At 41.6% G+C, this 21949-nt stretch overlaps 1 protein-coding gene and 1 non-coding gene across 7 annotated transcripts in view; one reads left to right on the top strand and one right to left on the bottom strand.

Moving 5' to 3' along the window:
• The window catches only part of TNIK (TRAF2 and NCK interacting kinase), a 278512-nt gene that overhangs the window by 223783 nt on the left and 32780 nt on the right, over nt 1-21949 (top strand). For 4 of the 6 annotated variants that reach the window (XM_035132805.3, XM_035132804.3, XM_088669854.1 and 1 more), the window contains 5 exons: nt 7854-8018; nt 10923-11162; nt 16162-16268; nt 18841-19004; nt 19399-19496. In XM_035132805.3, coding sequence (XP_034988696.2) covers nt 7854-8018; nt 10923-11162; nt 16162-16268; nt 18841-19004; nt 19399-19496 — 774 coding nt within the window. The remainder of the gene's footprint in view (nt 1-7853; nt 8019-10922; nt 11163-16161; nt 16269-18840; nt 19005-19398; nt 19497-21949) is intronic. The other 2 variants (XM_088669855.1, XM_035132806.3) reach the window with 1 other exon arrangement.
• On the bottom strand, nt 611-732 carry LOC118094120 (U6atac minor spliceosomal RNA). Its single transcript, XR_004693729.2, has one exon. It is a non-coding gene; the product is annotated as a U6atac minor spliceosomal RNA (small nuclear RNA).

The raw sequence follows: 21949 nt of genomic DNA, 5'->3' as shown, positions 1-21949 counted from the left end.
CTCATCTGAAGCAGACTCTGGGTGTGCATGTTCATAACTACATATCTCTGTCTTCGAGCACACCTGACTTGAGATATGCTAGGCAGCGTCACTAAAATGAGCCGTTGGGTGATTTCTCTCAGCATTGCCAATAAGCTCTTGCCATTCTAGAAGCTGGGGCTTGCTCAGGGGCTGGTGCCGTGGTGGAAACAAATTGTATTGAGCCAGGGAACTGGCTGTTGCTTTGCTTCTGGTGACTCCCTGGGCCTCATATGTCTTTGAAATTATTTTGCGAAACCAACAGCTGCAAAGTCAAGTCAATTAATGGGTTAGTTAGGTAAATCAATTAAAAGCATTTTGTTTGATTAAATAGCTTCTATTTGGGACCTTGTAGTTCTTTTAGGTGTCCAGGTCTTAAATTAGTCTAGTACAAATAAGGCATACTAGAAGTTACCTGATCAGACAGTATGTCCATTTATCCCAGTATTATATTTTCTCGCTGGCAGCAGCCCCCACCCCCCGGATCTCAGGATCTTCCCCATTACCTGCTTGCTGATTTGCTTCAAGATGCCAGGAACTGAACCTGGACGTTTCTACCTTTGAAACATTTGCCCTATGCTATGGCTTCTTCACAAACTGATTAAAGGCCACAAATTACGTGGCAATGCCTTAATCATGTGCATGTATTACAAGCCACTAGGAGATCTTCCATCTTTATTGAGGGGAATACTAACCTTTTCTTTTCTATAACTCTAATAGAGTAAGTGGTGTATTTCTAATAATCTCAAGAACTTATTTCCAAAAATAAGTTCACCTTTGGCATCCTGCCACCACCCTTGCTGTCTGTATGCTCATATATATATTTTCTGTGAACTGCCCGGAGACCTCCGGTTATAGGGCGATACAGTGGGACCTCGACTTACGAATTAAATCTGTTCCAAATGCACACTCGTAGGTCGGAAACTTCGTAAGTCGAGTTTCCCATAGGAAAAGCGGTTTCCCGTAGGAATGCATTGGAAACGGAAAAATTCGTAAGTTGAGGAAACCGCATCTAAAAACTCGTAAGTCGAGGAAACCGCATCTAGCCGCGAACGGGTTTTCCGTTCGGATGTCAAAAAAAATCGTAAGCGCGCTCGTAAGTTGGAAACGTTGGATGTCGAGTAGCTCGTAAGTCGAGGTCCCACTGTATATAAATTCAATTAATAATAATACTGGTAATAATAATAATTATTATAAATAATAAATAATAAATATGAATAAATTATTATTATTATTATTATTATTATTATTATTATTATTATTATATATTTTAAATTTTTCTGTATGATATTATACCCCAGTATAACTGCCTTATGATTTTATGCTATGATTTTAGGTGATAGTTTCAATCCATTTTCCACATATACATCCACATATCTTTTCCTATTTGCTTTTTTAACCTAGTAATTCCCCCCTTCCCCCCCCCCCCTTGGAACTGTGGAGAAACACACACACACACACTCAGCCCTTCTCTCTCTCTCTCTCTCTCTCTCATGCTCAGCTGTAGTTAATGTAAATCAAGGTTTTACAACTGCCAACAAACCATGGCTTATGAGTTTGGTTTGTTCTGGTTTGTAAACTGCACTTAAGGTGAACAATCAAATCAAATTGTGTTACATGCACAATATTTTTAAAAAAGAGTTTTGAGTTTCAAAAGTAGTTTGCTATACAGTGTATCCAGCAATACACCAAACCACGTCTGGATATTCAGAACTTCTTATAGGGTTATTTTGATCCTGGCCTAGATCAGGATCCAAAGGATCCCTTGCTTATTTTTGCTCACTTGGTTTAAGTACAATGTCTTTTTTAAAAAAAAAAAAGTTTAATTATAAAAGTTGAAAATAGTGATGGGTGCTCACTTGAAAATCAGTGGCCATTCCTTTCGAATGCTGAAAAACCTTTGAGGGACTTTTCAAGCATTTGAAAGGAGCACTTACAAGGAGGCAATTTCCCTTCCTCGGTGTTATGTACTGAGCTGAATCCTAGAACAATAGGATTCAGAATTAGCAGTTTGATTGGTCCGCAGGAGCTACCCAATCCAACTCCAGGTGGAAGTGAATCTGCAACCTGATTGGCTGCTCAGATTCACTTCCACCTGGAGTTGGATTGGGTAGCTCCTGCGGACCAATCAGACTGCTGATTCTGAATCCTATTGTTCTAGGATTCAGCTCAGTACATAACACTCAGCTACACGGCCTACTACTCCCTCCTCCAAAGGGGAAAAGCTTCATCTTCCCAGCCAAGGTAGCAGATGGCTGAAGTCTCCAAAAATGAGAGAGGCACAGTGCATCTCTCTCACTATCCAAAGCTAATCGCTACCTCATGATCTGGGTGTTTGTGGCAGGCTGTGATATCAGGTGTCGCGGAAGAAGGTCCAGCATCCAAAACGCCCCTTTTGGAGTGATGGCATGTGATGCAGGAAACATAATGTTGCAGGAAAGAATGGTTAAGTAGTGGGTTTTGCTTAATATTACTTGCGTGTTCAAATTGTGATGAAATACTGATTGAGAAGAAGAATTTTAAAATTACATTTAAAATGTGATTGCCTTTTACACTTTTTAACTTTTTATTGTGATTGTGAAATGGTTTCCACCAGTTTGTGAGAGTGGTGGACTTGAGGAGCCTATTCCTGTATTACCACTGCACCTGAGACTGATTAGAGCATAAATAAAGGCTAAACTCATCTTACTGTAAAGTGTGGTTTGTTCAGCTGTTTGCCCAAGAGTTATTTTTATAAACGTGGAAAACTTTGAAAAGCATATAAGCTGTTGGGGCAGGGGTAACCTTTTAATACGGTAAAAGGCGTTTCCGTGCACTTTTGCTTCTGTCACAGTATTCCGCTGCACCAGAAGTGGTTTAGTCATGCTGGCCACATGACCCGGAAAGCTGTCTGTGGACAAACACCAGCTCCCTCGGCCTGAAGCGAGATGAGCATCACACCTCATGGTCACCTTTTACTGGACTTAACCATCCAGGGGTCCTTTACCTTTTTACCTTTACCTGTTTACTCTTAATACCACCTGATCTTAAATCCATTTACATGGAAATAACTCCTATTGATTTCAGTTACTTCTAGGTGCATGTATTCAGGATCATATTAAAACTATCAGGGAAGCATTCCATTGATGGAATCTGAACTTTAGACTTGAAACCACATCAGTAACTTTCTTGTGAAACAGATCTTCTAAGCAGAAGACTCAGATGTCTGTTCACTTGTCAGGTTGTGGAAATACTATCAGTTAAAATAGTTGAAGGGTAATACAAGTGCATCCCATACTCCACTTTTTGGATTATTTGCATTGCCTCCTTAGTCTGCTGCACATCCTGCACATTCCTTCAGGAGACAGGTTTTAGTCTGGTCATCTTTGGTCTAGACTTGAATGTAGGCATGTTTCCTGAAATTCCTTGGAGACCTATTGAAATAATACTATCACCTGCTAGACGTCACCCCGATATTTATGCAGATGCATCTTTGTTCTGAAAACATACCGTTTCTTATTCTGTCTCCCAACTTGCCTCATTTCCATGTGCTGCTGCTCAGTAGCCTTAAGATGCTGACAGACTAACCCTAGATAACCCATCACAGCTGATTTACAATGCAGTATCTTATTTGGATTGCCAAATGCTGTAGGTGACCATTCCTAAACCCCCACCCCCCGCAATACCCTTGTGAAACCTTTTGGGGGAAGAACTACTCCATACCTAGCTTCTTAACATTAAGCTGATCTTCTTGAAAGCCACAACTGATTCAGTTACGTAGAGTGCTCTTCCAGATCAAGCTCATTTCACAACAAAGTGGTCGTGAGCATTCAATGATGACATCCAAAGCAAAGGTTATTTCATCCTGTTGTCCTGTGGTAGTTTGCTGCCAAAGATGAAGTGGCCCCCAGGTGGAGTTATTGGAGGCTGTCCCAGAATGCACTCTACATTTACTCTGGGAGCAGATGACAAACCGGAAGTTCCCAAATATTTTGGCAACTCTGCCGACTACTTCACGGTCATTCGGAGGACGGCTAGCAAGAAGCATCGTAAAGAACAGAACTACAGAGGGGCAAATAAAATATTTACCCGGGGCATTTATTGCTTTGTGAAACCACTAAAATTATGCCCTGATGTAATATATTGGCATGGTAATTTGTACGTAAAATGTGTGAAAGTGCTTTTTATAATTGGATAATTTAATTCTCCCTGCTGGGTCAATGAGAGGCAGCCAGTATCAAAGACTGCAGGCTGCATTTGGCGAGGGGGGTGCACACGTCACGGTAGTGGCTTAGCCTTCTGTGGAGGGGAGAGGTCCTTTCAGAGGAGACAGTGGGAGATCTTTTTATTCCTTGGCAAATTACCTTCAGAGTTTTTTTTTCATCACAACTCTGATTTGGGACACTCTGAAATAAGCAACCAATCCCTTTCTGATCAGCTTGTCAGTCCTATCTGCTGCTCCAGGTTTTGTGTTGTGTAAGAGGATTTTTTTGTAAGAGAATCTTCCCTACTCAGGTGCCCCCCCTTTTTTTGAGAAGTCATCTCAGTATCTTGGAGGCAGCCAAAGAATCAACAAGACTCTGCTCAGAAACTATTCTCTCTCTTGAATTTAGTCAGGTTGTTTAAATATAGCCAAATAACAGTCATTCTACCTAAAGTATATCCAGTGTTTGTTTTTGCTATTTTGAGAATCTCTTTGTAGCACAACTGTAATAAGAAAACTGAAGAAGCTTGGTAAGCATCCGCTTGGTGATGGTGTAAATTTGCATATAAAGATACGAGCCTTCTTGAAATTAAACACTTGATGTGATTGCATTTGACTCGGATCTGGGATTATATTTTGTCTGAAATGATTCACTTTCTTGATGTTTCTATGTCAACATAGTATCTTTTAATCAAGCTTCATCACTGGATTTCGCAGACAAGCACATTGCCTTCTCCTGCTGCCATATTGTGTCACTTTTTGAAATCTCACTTAAAGCTTTTGTTTTGTCATTTGTGGTATCAGAAGAGGTAAGGCTGCTCTCGGAATGCAGATTGTGGTCAGTGGGTTCTATCGCCTCTAAGCCAGCATTTCCCAAACAGAATCCCACTTATTTTCTGACATAAAACTGAAGTCTGACTTTTAAGATGTAAGAACTCCCTGTCCTCTGGAGAGCCTTCCACCTTGTGCTTCTGTGCGAGTCTCTGTTCAGGACATGCCTCCTTTGAGGTCAAATCATTCTGCTGCATCTTTACATGTGGGAAAAGGCCCAGAGCTCATTTTGCATGCAGAAGGTTCCAGATTCAATCCCTGGTATTTCCAGGTAGGCAAAGACTCACTCCTGAAATCCTGAAGAGCCTCAGCCTATCACTGTATACAATACTGAGCCAGATGGACCAATGATTTGACTTGGTATAAGGCAGCTTCCGGTGCTCCTACCCTACCAGACATTATTTGGCCTGCGTGAGCAGTTATTAGAACCTTTCACCAGAAGTTCCCAGATACCTATATTGAAGCAATTGTCTGATCAGCCAGAGCTGGGTGGTAGGAGGCAAGGCCAGAGCAGCAATTCATACAGAGATTCATTAGGAAGCCTCCTTTTGCAAGCAGGTGCTTCAGGCTCATAAAAGCTTGTGTCTTTTAATTCTGTTTCTCCTGGCCCACCAGCAATTTTCTAGTACATCCTGGCACACAGTTTGGGAATTTTGGCTCTAAACTTTCATTTGTCAACGTGCTATGGTCCATGGGGTCACGAAGAGTTGGACACGACTAAACAACAACAACACCTTCTGGCTATGCGCTCTTACCGCTGCCCTTGCCTTTCCGAAACCAAAAGCAGAGGTCATATCAGTGACCTGTAAGTTGTCTGTTGGTTTCAGTATGCTGCCTATGCTGTACCCTCTCTGTACAGTCTTTGGAATCGCAAAAACCAAAGAGGTAATTCCCTGGGAGGAGCCTGGTATTCTCTGCCTTTGCATGGCTTCCTTATCAACAACCTGCTCCTGTTTCTGTGGGGCTTGCTCATTTTGCTATGGCCGGAGCGACACTAGGAGATTTTTTGAACACTACAGTTCAGATTTTTGCAAATGACCGCAATCCGTGATCACTGCTATTGTAATATGGCATAAAAATGCATTTTCTTGCCTCTGATTTATAATCTCCTGGAGCTGTAGAAATGTCAGCAGTCTGCTTGGGCAGGGTTTGGTGGGCTGCTTTCTGGAGGCGAGTTGGAATCAGTATGAAGCCTGTACAGCCATTTTTTAAAGAATATGTGAATAGAATGTAAGTTGGTATCACAACATTCCATATATATATATATATATTATATATATATCCCAAAAGTGAATTTGGATCAAAACTGCATTCATTTTGGAGTAATTTGATGAAAACTGATCCCATTCATTGTAGGCTCTGGGGAACCTACATGCTATAGCTATTACCTTTCATTGTGTTCATTGTGAAATGGGGGAATAAAGGACTTTCATATTTGGAAAAGCACAAATGTACGTGAGATATGTTTTTGTGGTTAGCAAAAAGAAGATTGAGGTGAAATGAATAGGGTGCCAGTTTTCAAAAATCTAAAAATACTTTCCATAAAAAAAAATGAAAACAGTTGTTTACTAGGACAACTGATGCCCGGGGAAATAGCTTGGAAGTAAGAGCAATTATGCTATTTCTATTAAACATCCTTTGCTTGATTGCATATGTGAGATATGATACCATTGATTGATAAACTTGAAGTAGTAACTTCACATTTCATTAGGCAAAATTTATGGTTTGTTGATCATTTGTAAGCCTTGATTGTGGTGTCCAAGTAATGAGCTGCAAGCCATTCATTAATTATACACCAAAATCCATGTTTACAAATTGTTAAATTAAGTATACAGTATTCTTCACACACCTTCCCTTCCCATCACATCACATCCACACACCCACAATCTTTACACATTTTCTCATAGTTGTTAGATGTCTATTCTTTCAACTTTTTAGTGGGAGATTGGTTTCTTTTTACTGCCTTGTGTCACAGTACAGAGTTAAGAGTACCATGTTGTTTGTCATAAAGAAGCAGTTTTTAAATTGTAATGGTATACAAGGTGTCGGCTGTCTGTTTTAAAGGAATAATTCCGCACTGATCAATCACGATGCCTGGCTTTTGTTTTGTACTCAGTTGACTTCTTTTACCACGAGTGAGATGCACTGTGCAAGAATGAGTATGACACTGGACATTAGTAACGGGGGGCAACAGCACAGGAGATCTATTGCATGCCCAGGCTCTGTACTCCCCCACCTGACTGACTGATGGAGCCTACCTGGTCCATCAGGCCCACCCCCTAGGACTAGGCCTGCCTTCCATTGGCATCTTTCCCACATCCAGCCATTTCATCTTCTGTGTTTTAGAACCTCTCTTCTAATTTGTTCTTGTACATTATCATTCTTTCATTTCACGTGTCTTCCTTTTTCTCTCCTCCAGCTGATTTCTATTTTGTTCAATGGCTTGAGTTTTTGTTTTTGAATTTTGCTTAGCTCCCTGCTGATTTCCACCCAGTGCTACCCATTTGAAAACTACCCTTTTCTCAATTCAGTGGGTTCTTTGAATGCAGCAGGCAGATCTAGACATCTGCACTGTCTGCCCGCTGAGTGGAATGTATTAGCTGAACAAAGCATGTTGTAGTGTGTTCTTTTCACTGGTATGAAAGTCCTCTGCAATAGCAAAGAATCCGTGTTCAAACATTAATTGTTGGGGTATTGCTGATGTTTTGGAATGGCTGATTGGAAATTTGAGCTAAAGAAATGGCTGTACAGGCTGTAGGTATATTATAGGCCGTGCATTCAGGTAACTTGAGATCACAGCTCCTTTTCCCCCTTGCTTCAGGTGGAGGAACGTTCCAGGCTCAACCGGCAGAGTTCTCCAGCAATGCCTCACAAGGTGGCCAACAGGATATCAGATCCAAACCTGCCTCCTCGATCAGAGTCCTTTAGTGTTAGTGGGGTGCAGCCTGCTCGGACGCCGCCCATGCTCAGACCAGTGGATCCACAGGTACAATGACTCAGTGGAGTCTCATTTTCTTCTTCTGGTCATATGCAAATAAAATATGACACATGGTCCTCATTCAAGGTAATGTCCTGCCTAAATGTGTTTCATCTGCCAAATATGTGTTTCATGCAGTCATATTCAATAGGCTGACTGATGGCAACGCTATGATGGCAGTTTCACTGCCTTAGTTCAGTTTATTTGGGCAGGCTGAACTAATGTTCCAGTTAGCACATCCTGTTTCAGCCCTACTTTTGAAAATACTTCCTTGGACATTGTGAGATGCAAGACTAGCATGCATGTTGGCCTCGTTTGCACATAATGCTTAACCATGACTTAGCCTGAATATGCAAAAGTGCTGCCTCCCAGGGAGCAGATCACAGCTGTTTTCCTCCTACCTGGTCCTTTCAGCCCAGTGCAGCATGGCAGCTAAGCCAGTGTTAGGCTTGGTGTGTCATGCAAATGTGGGATCATGGTCAAGTGCTCTCCTCCTTAACCACGTTCTGAAGCCAAGAACAAACCAGCATGTTTGTGTGATCCCAGTGAGCCGTAATTTGGCTTCCTTTGACTTACGAACCAGGCCATTGTGATAACCATTTGGGTTGGGATGGGGGAGCAGCAGACTCTATCTTCCAAGGTTAGGGTGATCACACATAAATTCAAACAAGCTGTACATTTATTACCACCTTAAGGAAATATGGGGTAGGACGGGGAGAATGTGAGTATCAAACTTGCTCCAGATCTTGCCTTGGATGGGACCATTGGTCAAGTAACGAATAAACACACCTCAGAAAGGCTATTTTAATTGTCTTGCACTATTTTAAGAGGGCTATTTTAATAGTGGGGCAGTAGTTCTGTATATGTGGTCCATGGGGGAGGTGCATGATGTGTTCGAATAAGATGATTTTATTAATAGAGACTCTACTACCTATCTGCAAACTGCCTGATGAAAAACAAACAGCCACTGCCTAGCAGTTCTAGGGTAAGCAAGCCCTGTATTGTTTATGTTGCTTTCTCCAAACCTCATAGAACTATCAATCAAGAATGTTATATTTTTACCATATATACATGTTATATTTATTTAGGTGCATTCCTAAGTTGCTTCTAACGTACCTTTTCCAATGAATGAGACATGTGCGTCTTAGGAAACACTCATCAGAGGAACAAGATCTGCAGCAAATCCCTGTCAAATGTAGCAACTCAGCTTTCAGAGTATGCTAAATTAACAGTAGCCGAATATCTGAACTCGAGAGTAAATAAGTAGAATATTTGCATTCTCATGGTTCCATTCATAACCTGATCACCAGTTCCGTTCCAGATCATCCCTCTTCCTCCTTTGTTATGTTGATAACAAACAAACTGTTACATTGTCAAAGCAGGTGTCAATCTGGATGGGCACCTGCCTGCCAAACCTACCATATAAATTTCTCTCAGTTCTCCAAAGAAAAGTAGGATACACGTGATAAAACATTTCCCCTCATTTTGGAGTTATCAGGTGGCATCTTCCATGAGAGAAAAGTGAAAGATTGTATATGAAACATTGGTCTGCTCCAGTATGGCAACCTTTCTGTCTCAGTTAGGACCTTTTCCTCCAACCATGCTGAAACAAAAAGTACCTGATAGTGAGCAAACTTTTACCATAATTGCTTCTCTCCCACCCCAGCTTTCTTTTCATTCATGCATGTCATTTAAAACCATCCATCTTGACGATAATTTTGCAGTTCCCTTTTTAAAACTGATGGGGAAATGCTGAGACCCCCCCCCCAAAAAAATCATCTAGACCTCTTGCCATAAATAACCCCGTATACCACTGAAATGAGTAGAATTTACTGTGTTTCATAGACCACAAGTGATACACAAGCTTCGTTCAGTTGATCCATTGCATGGTGGTAGAAATGTAATTCAAAATCATACAGCATTAGCACTATACATTACAACTATTAACAGCAGGCACAAAAATCATTAAGTGGTCCTTCAAGGCTCTCAACAATTTTCAAGTATTCCCTAGGGTGAAAAGGTGTTTGACCTTTAGTATGCATCACTAAATCTTGATCCATCCTAAAGTATTTCTAAATGCAGAGCTCTCAGCCAATTCACTTCCACAGCATAAAAATATACATTCATAGCTTGCTTGCTCCTTCCTTCCTTCCTTCCTTCCTTCCTTCCTTCCTTCCTTCCTTCCTTCCTTCCTTCCTTCCTTCCTTCCTTCCTCCTCCTTCTCTTCCCTATCTTCCTTTATTTTGGCAACTCAGTGCAACTAAAAAAAGAGGAGCACCAGCCTTGCAAATAAGTCTCTATAAATGGTTTATAACAATTCTTTATAGATATATACCACATAGTAGTAGCAATGCAATAAAAGCTAACAATTTTTGGCAGCTCATCAGAGCCTGAAACTCCTGAAAACAGCCACTTCTTCTTTGCATTCTTCTTTGTAACAGGAAGCTAAAATGTCACATCAAACCAATCACTGCACTGCTGCACCAATACATAAAAGCATGGAGAAAATCAGGTCTCCGTTATGTTTTTGGATATGCCTGCAAAAACTTTTTTTTAAAAAAAATCTCATGCATTTTTCTTAAACCATTTCACAAATAACACATGATCATATAGTTAACAATTATATCATAATGAATATGTAGAGGGGGTAGAATTAAGGCTACATGAGGAATCTCATATTTGGCATTTCCTGACCTTATTCTGCTTAATATTGTAAACTATGAATCTTCTTATTACATTTTTGAATGGAATTCTTTTAAAAAAAAATAGCAAACCAAAATAAATGTGGAACAAAGTTTTTTTAAAAAAAAAGAGAGAAGAAAGAAAAATTGCTTTGCAACTATTCATTTTTAAAAAACACAAAATTACATTTATTTTTTCCTACTGATGGTTTTGTTTTAACTTGGTGCATAGATTCCACATCTGGTCAGTGTGAAATCCCAAGGACCTTCCTTGCCTGCCTCACAGTCACTGCATGAACAACCCACAAAGGGAATGGCTGGGTTTCAGGAGGCTCTGACGGTGACCTCTCACCGCACTGAGATGCCAAGGCAGAACTCGGACCCCACCTCCGAAAACCCTCCTCTCCCCCCTCGTGTTGAAAAGTTTGACCGAAGTTCTTGGTTACGACAGGAGGAAGACATTCCACCAAAGGTAAAAATGAGGTGACTGCTAACTTGCAAGGTTTGGAGTAGAGAGTAGCTCAGTTCCTCTGCAATGGCGCCTTAGACCTTATTCTTCACCCTTTATTGGGGGTTCATCAGCGCTGGTACCTCCGACAATGTGTACAGATCTGGACAGGCATGTCCCCTAAATTCTTGAGAGCATGCAAGGTGGGAAGGGAGTGTAGATTTCTGACTGAACACATGCTTTGAGTGCAGAAGTTTCTAGACTTGGTCATTGGCATCTCCAATTAAAAGGATCAGATATCAGGTGCGCAGAAGACCTGTGCCTGAAACCTTTGACACCCACAGTCAGTCAGATCAGCCAGTGTTCTAGCAAATGGGTGGATAAATAGCCTGACCTGGAATACGACGGTTTAGTGTGTTCCGTGGTAGGCCATATCTCCCTGGCACAGGTCCACTGCACATTGAGAGAAATCCATCTGCCATGTAAAATGTAAACTGGCCCTTAGTTATAGATCAGAGTGGGCCCAACATTATCCCTGCCATGACCTCCATAGCAGTTAAGTGAGCCAGCATGAAAGGTAAAGAATTTGGGTCCTTCCACCCTCCCCCTAGTAATTGTCCCAAGCAAGTTCTGTACTCCTGCAAAAAAAGTCTACTTAACAGAAACTTCATGGCACCTGGCATCACTCAGTCAGTAGAGCATGAGACCCTCGTGTTCGAGCCCCACATTGAGCAAAAGATTCCTGCATTGTAGGGGGTTCGACTAGACAGCCCTTCATGGTCCCTTCCAACTTTACAATTCTACAGACTTTAAAATTTCACAGAGAAGTGAAGACTAGGCAGATTTACTAGTACATATTAGCCATGGGGGAGACAAAGCGTATCCTGTGTTACTCTGCTTAAAATAGGTTCTTATGCAAGAGGCTTCTCACAGCTGTAGAAAGAGTGGAGACCTTTGATGGTGCCTCCTTACCCTAGCATTGTTGAAATGGCCCTCAGGGATTATATGACTTGGGCCCTTTTATACAGTGGCGCTTTCATGTCAAGGCAGAAGCAAACATCAATGAGGTGTAATTCCGAGGCTGAGGTCAAGTCTTGGCACTGGTGCAGATTTTACGCCCTTGCACCAGCCACACACACACACACACCAGCATTATGGACTAATTTTGTGAGTCTTGGATGTAGAACCCTAGGCTATAGCAGCAACCAACAAGACAAATGCAAGAATATGCACTGCATCAACAAATTACGGTAGAACTGTTGGCCACTCTTCTCTGGCATGTATGTAAAAACACTGTTAAATCATATGGCAAAGGAAGTCCCCGAGTCCTTTACTGAAAACAGAATAAATCATCGCCTCTCTATCTTGGCTTCTGTTAGAAGCATAAAACTTGCCATACTGGATCAAATCTTTTAGGCTTTCTAGGTTGACGTTATGGATCCAGGTGTAATCAATACCCAGTGGAGTGTTCTGTAAGGGTTCCAGAAGTTTTATCCTTAATGATGTGATGGCAGTAGCTCTCTAATTAACAGTGCAATCCCATACTTAGAGGTAAGTTCCATTGAGTTCAGTGAGGCTTTCTCCCAGGTAAGTGGGTATAGGATTGCAGCCTCTTTCCCAATATAGTAATGCACTTACTTTGTTTCTAATCTTCCTTTGGGTTTGTTTGTTTTTTGCTGTATTACAACACAGCTGTTAAAAGCTTCTTCTGTGCTGATTCAGCCCTTTGCCTCATATCATGTGGTTACGAAAAAGAAAAGATCTAGCTAATTCATGTGATGTGGTGACATTGGCTATAATTTCCCTAAGATGTAAATGCACCAAAGGAACAATTTGCACTGATGATAAGAAAAGTTTGTAGACAGCAAAGTGATTTGTGATGCCAGCCTATAATGCCTTAGTTGGTAGATTTGAATTTCTGTCTGCGGTTGAGTCTAAAATTCTTCCCAAATTATTAAAATGTAAATGTTGCATCTCAGTTAGGGTATATGGATAAATAGCATATGTGAGCTACCAAGCCCAATTCAAGTTGTTGGCACTAGCGTGAACAAAGTAGGGCCAGGTTACCCAAGGGACTAATTTGCCCCATATATCCCTGCCCTCCTCAGATGGGGCACTGCTGAGAGTACCATATGCCCCAGAGGTGTTCTTAGCTTGTACTAGAAATGGCTTTTAGTGTTGCAGCTCCAGCCCTCTGGAATGACTTGGCAGCCAGAATTATATTTAAGAAGGCTTTCCGTTACGTGTGACTTAGACATTTGCACAGTATTAATTCCTTCAGTAGCACCTTAAAGACCAACTAAGTTTTTATTTTGGTATGAGCTTTCGTGTGCATGCACACTTCTTCAGATACAGTTGCAATTCACCAAGCTCAAAACCATGGAGGGACCTGGTTTGAACAGAGATATCGGGTTCTTATCTCATTATACATGATAAGCGATCTTCAGCCATCTCAACCCTTGCTTTTTCATGCAAAACCATTTGCAGTCGTTTGCGGTCATCAACAGCTATCAGTCAGTCAATCACCCATTTCCACCACCCTTCTGAGTGATCCCCCCTCCCCATCCCCACCCCTCCCCACCCCTTCTCTACATAAGTGCCTGGAAACTTCCATTTCACTGTATCTGAAGAAGTGTGCATGCACACGAAAGCTCATACCAAAATAAAAACTTAGTTGGTCTTTAAGGTGCTACTGAAGGAATTTTTTTATTTTACTTCGATCCAGACCAACACGGCTACCTACCTGTAAACAGTATTAATTGTGCATCTGTACAAATGGTTTTAATTGTTTTTAGAGTTTGTATTATTTTTATTAACCATATTTTTATTCTGTTGCACACGTTGATGGTCTCAGATGGTGAAGCAGTTTATAATTTCGTGAAATTAATGAATCAATCAACGGCTTGGGGGCCAGGGGCTTAAAACAATTGCCATCCCTGTGCCAACTTACCTGACCTTAAGCTTGGCAGGGGAGGCCTTGCTGGGGGCTCTGCTGTCACTTGGGACAGTCACCCACAGCAGCACTTTCTCCATAGTGTAACCCTGGCCATGGAACTCCCTTGCCTGGTATAGTGAAAACATTTTTGTTCACCCAGGCATTTGGTATTTGAAGAGCAGTCATAGCTTTTTAGCAGCAGTTGTTGTATCTGTGAATCTGGAACACATGGCTGTTCCTACACAGAAGTGCTTTGCATCAAGTCGTTCGATTACATTTGAAGCAGTGGTACATTTGACAAGGCAATTTCTGTGAACTCAAAGGTAGGCTGACCATAAAACACTACTGTCATCATTCCTCATGGAGTGCAGTTCAGACGCATTTCTTGTTTGAGCCACAATACATAACAAGTTTTCAAGAGAGAGAAATTGAATGTACTGTATATTGGGGAAAAAATTGCAGTGCAAGAATATGCAATTAATACAGTCAACTCCAGGGTCTACAAAATGTTGTTTTGCCAGGAAAGTCACACTTTCTGCCTGACTTAGTGGAAAAGGAGGAAGCTCAGTGCTTTGCATGCAAAAGGTCATGGGGTAAATCTCTGAACTAAATGAACCAGTGGCCCGACATAATATGAAGGCACCTCCTGTCTATGCTGTGACTTCATTTTTAATATTGTAACTTGAAGCAAGTAATCTTTTAATTATTTTTGTTGAGCCAATGCTGATGTCCTTTCAATGGCACAAGTAGGAATTTGATCCTAACTTTCTAGTATCGGAAAACAGAAGAAGTAGCACGGCAGACCCTTGATGCAGTGGGGCAGCATTTAATGGGCATTGCAATTTCTTCCATGTAAAACTGTGGATGGTGTGTATGAATAGAGAAGCGAGAAGAACAAGAGTTTCTCTCAGACTGTTCTTCCTTAAGACAATTAAATAATTTTCAAGGTGTTGCCAATAGTTGAACATGCACCAGTAGGGGGCAGCCCTTGCGAACCCAAGAAGGCGAGTTATGCATCTGTTGGTCTGTTTTTGAATTCCTCCTTGACAGCAAACTTCCCAGATCCATAACAGGCTGGGAAATCATCTGGACTATGCTCCAATATCAGGTATTTAACTTACCTAGGAGCATACCTGAATTGAATTTTATTTTCACTCCCAGAGGTCAAGTGTTTTATTTTCACTTCCCTCTGGACAAGTGTTTTGCCAAAGGAGGTGGAGGCATGCCACAAGTTGCATTGTGGCTCCCCCCCCCCCCAAAAAAAAGAATCCTGGGAATTGTAGTTCTCCAGCATCTCCAGGTAGTGGAGAGCCACTGCCAGTCATTGCAGACAGTACTAAGCTAGATAAACAAATGGTCTGACACAGTACAAGACACCTTCCAATTTTTTCCCATTCTTTAGGGAGGATGATGACTTACTACTATTATTATTATTATTATTATTATTATTATTATTATTATTATTATTTCAACTTATACACCACCCTATGCCCAGAGGTGGTCTCGGGGGTGTCCACAACAAGACCACAAACATATAAAATCAAACCAAAAGCAATAACCCAATAAACCCCCCAAAAAAATGCCAGTAGTATAGATACACTCATGTGTACATCTCTGTTCATAGCTGCTGTAGTGCTGTGTGTGTGTGCATGCAAAGCAGCAACAAACAAGTTTTACAAGGGGGTGCTGTTCCACTGCCCAATTCTGTTCCACTTGACTTCTGCAGCAGGTAAGGCCAGTCTAGATATCCCTAATCAAGGCTTCCTTTCTAATGTGTAAATAGCTGACGTAACAATGCGCAGTAGAAACAAAGTCAGCGTTTACCCCCGCAGAGAATGAAATGTCCTCAACTCAGTTAAAATATCTCCCGTATTTAAGCTTTTGAAAGTGCTGGGTGTGGTTTGTAATTGCTTAATTTAAACATATTTTCTATTTTTCGGTGAGAATTTTTTTTTAAAAAAAGAAACCAACACTTCATGCTTGCAGACCTTACCAAAACTCTGGTGTTTCCCAATTTGCTGGTGTGAACTGTGGGCCTGATTGTAAGAGCACAGCCTCAATAGCCTTTATGTTTTTATCATCTTATAGGTGCCTCAGCGAACTACTTCCATCTCACCTGCATTAGCTCGGAAGAACTCTCCAGGGAATGGTAATGCACTTGGACCTCGACTAGGATCACAGCCAATAAGGGCAAGGTAATGCCAACCAAGAAGGAAAACCTCCCCCTGGCAACTTCAGAACACAAGCATAGAATCAGAGGAATCTCCCCCCCCCCAAGTTTACTGAATTATGTATAGCATAACGGAGGCATCTGCATGTCTACAATTTTGTATTTATAAGTACCACCTTTTCTATCCATACCCCTATACACAAAGAGAGAATGAAGGGAACAATAGTCTTGCCCCACACTCACCCCTTAGGTGCTTTTTCTTTCAACTGTCTTCTCATTTCTGTGCTGTTACCTCAGATAAATGAGTTATCTCAAAGTGTTGTTGAGAGGTAGGCACCTTCCCCCAGCAACTGTATTGATAAAGTAGAAACTGGGGGGGATGGCTGAAGGATGTATCAAGGACAAGGTACCAGCTAACACAAAGACGTAATGAATGCTATAGTTGCTGGTTCAGCCTGTGTCTTCTCTACTGATTCTGATTTACTTATCTATCTATCTGTCTGTCTGTCTGTTTGTTTGTTTCTTTACAATTCTATTACTGTCCTTCATCCGAACATCACAGGGTGGTTTGCAATATAAAAACACACAACAATGCAGACCATAACATCAAACAAAAACAATCGCCCCCCACACACAAAGTTTAAAAGGCCACTGATTGTTTAATTAGCCAGAGGTCTGGGAGAAGAGGAATGTTTTTGCCTGGTGCCTAAAGACATGTAATGAAGGCGCCAGGAGAGCCTCCCAAGGAAGAGCATTTCATATAAGTGGAGCCACCGCAGAAAAGGCCTCTTTCTCATGTTTCCTCCATCTGGATTTCTCACAGAGAAGGTACATGAAGAATGGCCTAAGATGGTGTTCATATGGGGAGAGGCGGTCCCTGAAGTATTGAGTTCTTGAGCCGTTTAAGGGTTTATAGGACAAAAGCAGCACTTTGAATTGGGCCCAGAAACTAATTGGCAGCCAGTGCAGTCAGGCCAGAATTGGCGATATATGTGATATATGCACAAACTGTGTTGCCCCAGAGAGCAACCTAAATGCTGAATTCTGCACCAGCTGAACTTTCTAAACCAGAGGCAGCCCCATGTATAATGAATGTGATCTAACCTAGGTGTTACAATAGTATAGACAAAAGAAGTTAGGCTATCCCAGCCATATAGGGACATTTGGACTAGCAGCAAATCAAAATGAGTATCAGCACAGTCTCCTGCAATTCAGTGCCTCTGACAGTTGTAAAATAGTCCACCTGGAAGTGCCTGTAGGCTTGCAGCTATCTCAAGATAAACCCAGCAGTTACCTCTTGGTGCAGCTGCCAAGGCGTGAAATGTAATGTGTGCAGAAGCACTGTTTCTCTTCAGGAGGGAGCCAGAACAAGAGTTATTGTATAGCTGGCAAATGAAGTGTCGAATATCAGCTTGCCTGCAGCTTGAAATAAGCTAAGATATAAAACCACTAACATCAGGGAATAGGAATCCAGCAGGTATCATCCACTGTCGTATTTGCAGCTGCTAAAGAAGAAATGTTTTGGAATGAAGGAATTAACCTGCAGCTAGCTGGTTTACTTAATTTTTTGTTGTGTTTTCAGTACTGTAAATGAAAGTCATTTTGGATTATGCCATCTGTTTTCCCTGTCCCCAAGCGATGTGCGTAATTGTAGGAGACGTGTACATATGAAATGGTTTGCGTCATAATATAAGTAAATCAAATGGTTATCAGTGATGTATGCTTTATTATGATGTGCCGTTTGCTAATCCTCTCTTGCATGTCACAGGACGGTCATGTCTGTGTTGCTGTTATGCTTATTTAACATATGCATCCCCCCCCCACAAGAATATTCAAGGCTTTCTTAGCAATATTCTCAGCAACTTCACAAAGCAATAATTCCCAGAAAGCCTTGCTAGAAGTCATAGTGGTTAACCAGCAGATATTTGTAGGCCTGATTCAGATGAAACAGAAAACTAGTTTCCTAACCATGTGAGCAAGCTGCAACATGCCTCAGGCTTGTTCCCTCCCTTCTCTTCCTTATTCATACCTGCAAAGAGGAGATTAAAAGCTTCCCTGTGCTATATGATTTGTTGAATCTGTATTTAGTGAACAAACCATGTTTCAATCCAACAGGGAACTGCAATGGTTTAAAATAGGAAGAGAAAGCTTCTAATCTCTTCCTTATGGGTGTGAAGAAAGAAAGACCACAGAAGATCGAGGTTTGCCATGTTTCATTCACATAGCAGGAAACTCTATTTCTCCATTACATCTGAACCGAGCAGGAGGTTTTCTCTTGAGTTAGGAAGGTGTCAGGTTTGCTTATCACCTCTGAGCAAGGGCGCCAGCTCTGGGGGATGTACACACACACACCACTTGATGGTTTAAAAAACCCAAAACCCTCTAAGTGATTTATAACAATATTAGAAAAAAGACATTAAGTTTATTTTTTAAAAGATTAAAATCCACACTAGTTTAAAAGAAATAAAACACATGTAGCTTCTCTGGATAGGCTTGCCTAAACAAAAATTATGCCATGGCACCAAATTTCTACTCACTTTACAAAACACTTCCTAAAAGACACATGAAGAGTGACGGCCAATCCTTCTCCTCTCTAGTAACCCTGACCTGCGGAGAACAGAGCCTATAATAGAAAACCCCTTACAGAGGACAAGCAGCGGCAGCTCTTCCAGCTCAAGCACCCCCAGCTCACAGCCAAGTTCCCAAGCAGGCTCCCAACCTGGATCCCAAGCTGGTTCTAGTGAACGTAACAGAGTCAGAGGTAAGACATGCCTTCCTTCCTTCCTTCCTTCCTTCCTTCCTTCCTTCCTTCCTTCCTTCCTTCCTTCCTTCCTTCTTCCTTTTGCATTCTGCCAAGTCCAACACTCTACCCATTGGACTGGCATCTTGTGAAACAAAACAAACATCGTAAAATAACACAAAACCATATTTCCATCTCTACTGTGAAAGTCTCTGCCCCTAGCACTGGCATAGACCTGCTTTGAAAGTCTCTTGTTTTGCATGGTGCAAGTTCAGTTCCTCCCGAAGGAGCTTTTCAGTGGATCCTGAAGCAAATAGAGAAGGCTACCTGGAAGTAAAGCTGTTGTCATTGGTGAGAGGTATGGGGGGTAGGAAGGCCTCTAATCCAATTTCTGCCTGCTTTGCTCTTTGCCCAGGAAATGCCAAGCCCGAAGTTTCGCCCATCCTCCCTCACGAGCCAGCTAAGATAAAACAGGAAGACAGCAAGGACATGACGCGACCAAGCCGACCTGCTGTGAGTTTTAAATGTGTTTTGTGATAGACTTTTGCCAGTGGAAGTGGAGTTTTTCCTTCAGGCCACCATCTTTTGAGAAGTCAAAAAAGAGTCAAATGCTGCTGCTCATCTCCCCACTGACCCCAGTTCAGTTTTGAGTGTAAGAAGAGACTGTAGAAGACAGAACTGTTTAGAGAAAGGGTGGTTTGAGTTTTCTCCAGTTCAGTAAAGACCTTCAGCGTAGGACTATCTGAAAACATGGTGCATATCAGTGGCTGGGGCTATTTGTATGAAGTCATGCTTCTTAGTGGAGTTAGTACACTTGAAGGACATTTTAGTCTCAAGGTTAATCTTATAGAGAAGACATGACATGGTGCAGTCTGCAAGCACATGTTAATGGTTCCTGTGTTTGTCAAGAACCAGACTGATTTAGTATTTAGAAGACCAAGGAAGGTGCATGATGCTGTTAAGAGGTCATTGGTTTTAAAGAAGGAAAGCCAGAAACGCAGACAGGTCATTACTGGGCTCACCTGTGCAAAATTATGCTGCCCACCTCAGAGAGGGCAAGATAAAAATATGTATTCTCAAGGAATGGTGTGAAGAAGCAGAGGGTTGAAGTTCTTCACATTCACATTCAAGGGTCCAAACTTTAGGCAAGATGGGGTTGTTTCAGGTGCAGAAGGGCCAGAAACACATAATGGCAGGAAATCCCAGGCCATTCGTCCACATCAGCCAGGCAAGACATTCTCTAGTTAAATCAGTATCCCAATTTCTGACCAATGGCAGGCAAGGGGAAGTGTCACAAGGATGTCTTCCTTCAATGTCCATCTAACTGCCTCACATGCCCTGAGAATGCAGGCCCTAGCTTGGTTGTGTCTCGTTACAATTATTTTTATTGCAAACTTCACAAAAGCACACAGCAAACCCATCCAGAGTGTTTGCCCATGGTTTAGTTTTGTGTTCAACTATTTGTATTTCTATACTGGCAGAGGGCATGGGAGGAATTTCCATTTAGCCTCTTATGAACATGTATCTGCTGTTTTGTTGATGTGTGTTTTTTCCCTTTCACACTTCACAGCACTGAGCTAACAATTTTGATTTTATTTCTAACCTGCTTGCCTTTCCTCTGGCATTTTCCTGTCCTGATCTGTTTCCTCTGATGCTGATTAATCTTCCCTTACTCCCAGAGCTATAAGAAAGCAATAGATGAGGTTAGTGATATCTTTTCTTAGTTGGTCATGCCTTTGCAGGGGTGACTAGTTAGAGCTTAACATCAAACCATATTTTCTTGGTTGCTGACATTCAAAAAGGTGATACTGCAATCATGATTCCAGATGAAAGATTTTATATAGAAATAGAAAGCTGTTCAGAAAAAAGAAGGGTGGGGTGTAGCCTAGGTGTAAAACTTTTATTTTACTTTGGGTTTGGCTCCATAAAATCCTTTTTCTCACCAGAAAAGTAACTCTGCATCCGTGCAAATCACTATTCATGTGTGCAATCAAAGAAAAAGGGATCTGTGCCCCTGATGTTCAAGATGCAACCTCAACATTTTAAGTTGGTACAGCTAAATTTTATAAAATATTGGACCCTAGCACAGCCCAAGTAACTCAGTGTTACATACCGAGTTATGTGACACCACTATGGCAGCCCCTTTTGAAAATGAGGATGGAGCCATGGAAGAGATGCGCTTTTCCTGCTCTGGGTTCCCCCTCCCCCTCACTTGCTTTCCCCATAGGATTGCAAATACAGTGGTGCCTCGCTAGACGAAATTAATTCGTTCCACGGGTCTTATAGCGAAAAATTTGTCTAGCGAAACCCATAGGAATGCACTGAATTTTTTCCGAATTTTTTTTTTGCCCATAGGAACGCATTAATTGAATTTCAATGCATTCCTATGGGAAACCGCGATTCGCTAGACAAATTTTTCGTAAAATGCATTCGTCTAGCAAGGCAAGCTCCGCTCGAAAAATCCTTTCGTTAAGCGGAAATTTTGTTAAGCAGGGCATTCGTTAAGCGAGGCACCACTGTACTGTATGTGTGCTCCCACAAATTTTGATTCAACAATGCAGGGTGAGTAGTTTTCATATAAATTTGAAATAAGTTTTCATGAGTAACCATTAGTTAGTTTTATTAATGTGTTATTCTGGGCCAGATTCTTAATGGTAATTAACTATAATGAACTCTGGCAATTTACCCAACTTTGGTTTCATCCGTTAGTACCAAGCATTGTAGTTGTAAAAGGAAGTTTCAAGTCATGTGGTGCACACACAAACACACACACACACTCAAGGAACAGGTGCTGCTACTCACATTCAGGTCCATCCTAGCAGCGCATGCTGAAACGAGGGGAACTTCTGCTGCAGGCATCCCCAAACTGCGGCCCTCCAGATGTTTTGGCCTACAACTCCCATGATCTCTAGCTAACAGAACCAGTGGTCAGGGAAGATGGGAATTGTCGTCCAAAACATCTGGAG

This window comes from Zootoca vivipara, chromosome 5 (assembly GCF_965207765.1).
Source record: "Zootoca vivipara chromosome 5, rZooViv2.hap1.1, whole genome shotgun sequence".
NCBI classification, from domain to species: Eukaryota; Metazoa; Chordata; class Lepidosauria; order Squamata; family Lacertidae; genus Zootoca; species Zootoca vivipara.
This window is presented reverse-complemented; position numbering and strand designations above follow the sequence as displayed.